The sequence below is a fragment of the Austrofundulus limnaeus genome, unplaced genomic scaffold (assembly GCF_001266775.1).
Source record: "Austrofundulus limnaeus strain Quisiro unplaced genomic scaffold, Austrofundulus_limnaeus-1.0 Scaffold134, whole genome shotgun sequence".
NCBI lineage: Eukaryota > Metazoa > Chordata > Actinopteri > Cyprinodontiformes > Rivulidae > Austrofundulus > Austrofundulus limnaeus.
In genome coordinates, this window is record NW_013952536.1 from 193,573 (window position 1) to 199,594 (window position 6,022).

General features: G+C 43.5%; 1 protein-coding gene across 1 annotated transcript; it reads right to left on the minus strand.

Moving 5' to 3' along the window:
• Positions 1–283: 283 nt before the first annotated feature.
• her9 (hairy-related 9) lies at positions 284–2,184 on the minus strand (the record flags this gene model as incomplete). Its single annotated transcript, XM_014015757.1, is given in 4 exon segments — positions 284–1,318; positions 1,425–1,512; positions 1,607–1,702; positions 1,860–2,184. Coding segments are annotated over 4 exon segments (876 nt in total). The 3' UTR covers positions 284–734.
• Between the last annotated feature and the right edge of the window lie 3,838 nt (positions 2,185–6,022).

Sequence of the window (6,022 nt, forward strand, 5' to 3'; positions counted from 1 at the left end):
TCCCATTGTCACCAGGAGCATTCTCAACCAGAGGGGGGAAAGAAAAATAAAGGGACAGATGTAGGAAACTCCCGCCAAACCGGTGACAACGTGGCCACACTTGAAACTTTAGTTTAGGCTGAAACTGGGAACTTGATCGATAAGTTTATCATCTCGCTCCAACGCCTCCGTGGGACTTTTACGCACARCTTTTACGCACGGCCTCCAACACAAAATGTATCAAATAGTTTAATTGACTCGTCTAAAATAGAAAAATAAACCAAAAAAACATAGAACAAGGCTGTAAACAATGATGTCAAAAATCTCTTTTATTAAAACATTTGGGTTGCCACCCGACTTCAGTTTTTTTCCCTCTTTTTAATCACAAAACAAAAACAGAGTATAAAACACAGCTTTGGTATAACAATCAATGACACCTCTTTACAAAACTAAATCTTTTCATAAAAAGTACTTCATGACAAACTTTTCCTATAAATCTTTTATCTGCATCATCACCATCGACATCCAAATATTGGAATCAACAATAAATTATTATTAAAAAAAACATGCGCTATTTAAAGCAACACCTGTTCCATAAAACGAAACATTCAGTGGAGGGGTAGTGAGTGGTCTGAGGTACCATCCCCGAAATAAAAAAAGGTCGCAGGTTTAAAACCCTGCAACAAATGTGTGCAGCCAGTTCAAATTTCTTTCTTTTCTTCTTCTTCTTTTTTAAGAGTCTCTGCTCTTTTCAACTACCAGGGTCGCCACACGGGCTCGCTGCTCTCCGAGCCCGCGCTGACCCCCACCGGGCTGACCGCCTGGGACCCCCCGGAGAAGGACGTCATACCGTGGACCGGGGACGCGGCGGTCGGTGCCGAGCTGCCGTGCACCGGACTGGAGTTCACCGCCACAGGAACCCCTGCGTTGGCGTACAGCGGGATGACGGGAGCCGTGGCGGAGGTAAAGGCCGGGTTGGGGATCAGGAAGGCGAACTGTCCGTCTGTTGCCGGGACCAGCTGGAAGCCACCGAAGACCTTAGGGGACACGGCCTCCACRGGGCTGAGCTTGGAGCCCATGGGCGCACCGCTGATGGGCATGGAGGATGGGAGCTGCACGTGCAGGGGCTGGGCCAGGTGCGCCTGCTGGGCCGGGGCCTGCTGCGGGTAGCTCACCGGCATCATCTGGCTCATGCAGCTGGACAGGTGGYTGAGGAGCCTGGACCTCACCTCCACGCTCACCCCCTCGGAAGTAGACAGGAAGCGGGTGACCTCGTTCGTGCACTCGTTGAATCCGGCTCTGTATTTACTCATGACCGTGGCGTCTGCTGAGAGCGCTGCTAGACGAGGAGGAGGAAGAACACGACAGGATTTAGTGACGTTTTTGTGGCTTCGTCTGCAAAGCGCTGGTTTTAACCAGCTGCTCCGACGTGATTGTAAACATACCGCTCATCTGCACGCGCTGCAAGTTCCTCAAGTGCTTCACAGTCATTTCCAGGATGTCTGCTTTTTCCAACTTGGAGTGTCTGGAGCTCTGCAGGAAAAAACAAATAATAAAAAGTTAGGTTTTAAGTTTAGACACAGGAGATAAAACTTATGAAGCGGGGTAAAGATTTGATTTTACTCACATCTTTCTTTAGTGCGTCCAGGATGAGAGTCTTGAGCTGCAGGAGGCTCTCATTTATTCTCGCTCTCCGGCGTTTTTCCATAATAGGTTTGGACGACTGAAAGCAAACAAGAAATTGAAATAATACTTTTTTTTTTACATTTTAAGTCTGCAGCATGTAAAAATATCTCTTCAACTGAATGCCTCTTGTTTAAAGCTTTCTCGTGTAGACACGCGACTTTATTATCTGATAATAAAATGAATTACATTCTTACTTTTCTGTGCTCGCTGGCATTTTTTGGTTTGTCCGGTATGTGCGATCCGTTTGCAGGAGCTCCGGCAATAGGAGATGCCGTCTGCTTTTCCATAGTGTCAGCTGGCATAATTGATCAAACCCGGCTGAAAAACAGGGGGAATGGTAATCCTCTTTGTCGGAATTTAAAAAATAAAAAGAAGAGGAAAAATCAGAGCCGCTTCGCGTCACTGCAAAACATGAAAGGTTCGCCTGCTGTTCCGCTTGTTATCACAGAGCTGTCATCTGGATCCGGGCTGCGTGCGGTGCCGCCGCGCACACTGACTCCGCTCCGAACTGGTGCCACCGACACACGCCGCCGCCGCCGCGGTACTTATAGGCGGCTCGCGTGCTCCCCAGTTCGTGTGAAACCCTCTCTGCATTCTTTCCCACACTCGCCTCAGCCAATAGCAGCGAGGACTCACCCATTGGGCGCGGGGCAGACCGCTGATTGGACAACACCCCCGCGGGCCGTCAGTCACGCGCAGCTCAATCAGCCCTGCAGGGACAAACAACAAAGCGGAGCGAGCGGCGGCGGTTCTCAGCAGCGATAATACGCTGGGATGTTTGCTCCCGAGCGTCAAAAACGTTACGCTCTTTTTTTATGCGCGTGCGCGCACTAAAGAATGCCTTCACCCGAGTCCCTTTGATTTTGAACTGGATTTTGGATTTCGTTTTTATCACAATACATCCTTCACATTTGTGGCAACTCGTGTTTTACTGTCAAGAATGTTTCAATAAAAAAACATAATTTACGCTAATTAAGCTTAAAACCATATCTGTGGTCTATTTTAAGACACCCCGTGCGCCTCCAAGTAGGCATCCGTGATGGCACGCGAGGCGGTCCGCAGCGGCACGCACCCGAGCCAATGGCGTGCGACCATCTTATGCAAATGAGGCAGCGCGCGCTCTGATTGGCTGCGCGACCGGCTCTGTGTCAATCATCCCCTCAGAGCAGGAGCCGCTCTCAAAGGGAAGGTGATGATGGATGTGGGGTGTGTTGTGCAGATAGAGGCGGAGGAGTTGTGTCGCATCTGTCCGCGTGCCATTCGCGCAGTTTTCGTCGTTCTGCTCCTAGCACGTGCGTTAACTTGAAGATTACAGCTTGCGGACCAAAAAGACCTCATAAAGGCCGGTGAACTAGAAACATTACCGTCACATTGACATTAGTTTAACCTTTTTTTAGACGTACCCTATAAGGTTGTTTTCTTTTTTTATAAGACTGAATTTATTGTTATCAAGAAGATGAAAAACCCAAAGAATTCATTAAATATTACCAGATATTTATTTGATATTTTTCTGGTGGATTTAAAAAAATAGTTTGGAAAAACACATCATTAGACTCAGAAACAATCCAAACCTCAGGCTCCTATAATTGGTCTGTGCGTGTATGTGTAGTGGAGGAGGGCGCCCTCTAGTGGAAAAGTGGGAAAAATCTCAGGCTGTTTCACAATTTATTTATATAGCATATATTATTACATGTTGAGTTCTTTATTAAACTATTTTATTATTGTCTAAAACCTAAAGATGGCATAGGCTAATGTTTTTCCCTTGTTTTAACAAAATATATCGTAAACCACTGGACAAATTTAAATGAAATCTTGGTAAAATGATCATAGAATGTGCATCTATAACCTGGATTTAACGCAATTCAAGATGGCCACCAGTGCTAATTAAGTTCAGCCAACACAGACATGATATCTAGTTTTTTTTAAAAGAGCAGTTTGGTATGGTAGTAGCTAAGAGTCATTCCTGACACATACTCTGAATGTGACATCTTCCAATGCGTGAAATTATGCATAGTGATACTTTTAATGTTTAAACAAGTTGTGCATGTTGGATGATGATTTAAATCAATTATTTTTCAAGGCAATCACTTTACCTTTCTTCTGATTTTATTTAAAAACTTGGAGAGTTTCACTTTCTTCCACGTCTCATTTTTAAAGATGTAATGAATGAAGTAGAAACTGGATTTTGGATTAATCCCCATCAGAGCGAAGGAAAAGTTATTTTATACTCTCCCTGTCTCGACTCGACCACAAGGTGGCACATCCCTGCTTCCATATAGAAAAGCTTTGTAATGAATAAAATGCACATAATGCAGATGTTGTTGTGTCTGGAAATGTGACACAATCACAAAATGAGAAATTAAAAAGGCTGAAGCAAGATCTATGGAAGAAATGCTCAGTGATAAATTGTCCATAATCAAATATTATTATGYAAACTGTACCACACTCAGGATTTTAGTTTAAAGATGTATTTTGTACATAAAGTATAAAGACTTTTTATGTTTTATACAACTTTATAGGCTACTTAGTATGAAGTCTGAGCTTTAAATGTTGAATGCCTACAGGTTTTGGAACAACAAATGATGCATTTTAGATCTTTTGCAATGAAAATCTGATCTAGTTCAGCAACACATTGCCAAACAAAATTTGCACATATTGCAACAGCATGTCACAAAGGGGAACAGTTGCTAAACACGACCTGCCTGCAGTCCAGACCCATCACCCTCCGCAAACATTTTGGAAGACTGTTAAACTAGAAATGTGAGAAACTAACTTCAAAACACAAAACTCAAAATACAAAAAGTAAAATTTGAAGTTGACGGACTCAGTCTGATGTCACAGCCAAAGCTGCTTCTCAGGAGAGCCGATTTCCATGTTACTGTAACGCCGCAGGACTCCTGCAACAATAGCAGAATTACAAAATTCAGGGAAGAAAAGATGCCATGGTAATCTTCAAGCTGATCATGAAGTCTGTTCCACTCTCCTGGTCGGTTGTGTGTTGCAGCAAGCCAAAAGTAATAAAATTTCTTAAGCCCTGCTTCCAGTCCGGTCTTAGTGGAGTAAAAGTCATTGTTCGGTGGCTCATGTGCCCCCATGGGTGAGCTCTGCTGGGGCATGCCGGATCCTTGTTTACCCAGGATCCTGAGTCTCAAGAGCCAGCTGTGTGTGCTTGTGCTCACGTCGCCTTTATTTGTTTTCCAATCGGCCCAAATGAAGCAGGCCTAATTCTACAGAGTGCCACAGAGATTACATAACTCTTCCCCGGGGTTTTAATTCAATAATTCTCTGTATGTGAAGAAACACCTGCTGAAGTCAGAACAAGTACAGAAAGTCTTTGTGTTTCAATAATTCCCCCTTTTCATTCGTTTCAAAGATAAAGACGAAAACTTTCAGAGTGACTCTGCCATTAGAGCATCATTAAAGCCGATGCCGACGTTTCTGAGTTGAGGAATGTGGAGAACTGAAACTGCTGATGATCTACATTCACCAGACAAGAGCCAGAAGTATACTTGCCTTTGACTCAGCTTTATGAGACGGAGGTCTGCAGGAGGAGATGAAAGAGGCCCAAGAGGAGAGAGAAGCTGTGTTTGCAGATTTAGCAGAGTTCAGTAGTCTGTTGTCCACATTCGCTCAGCGCTCAGCAGCTCCTTTTGACTGCTGCCTGCTTCATTTGTTGTTGCACAAAGAGTCCGTGCACTTCTCCAAATCCACGAGGGAGAGTCAATTATATCTGTATTAGCTGGTGTTGGCTGGACAATCCCTTTACACACACTCCTAAATCAAGTGCCTTATAGGTGATGTGTTTACAACAATGGATCTCTGACGCTAAGTAGTTACAATGCCTWTTTGGGTGGCTTTGGATTTGTTTCAGCTGCCAGATGCTGCAAAAATACAGGATGCAGAAAAACAGCAAAGTTAGATCGTTATTAAGTCACTTTAACATTGTCATTAACAAAATTTTTGTAATTTGCTTATTTTCCTAAAACTAAAATTATGTTTTTGTCCTGAGATTTTTCCCTCATCTGATCCTTTCTGAACATTTTAAACAAAAATAAAAAATACTTTTTAACATTTTACCAAACCAAGTAAATTAGGTTTTGACATAAAAAATGCGATAGGTCTGGATGTGTACAGAAGCATTCACATATATAATGTAAATTAGTAAAAGTTATTTATCTAAAGAAGTCAGCAGATTGCATCAAATCTTTACTTTGTTGCAGTATCCCATCCTGAGCAGTATGGTGGCGACAGTAGAAAGAAAAAAAAACTTTTTTTTAACAAAACGAAACCCCCAGCAGCCCGATCAGGACAAACAACATCTGCCTCGACTAGTTGGGTCAGAGAGGACAGGAAAAGA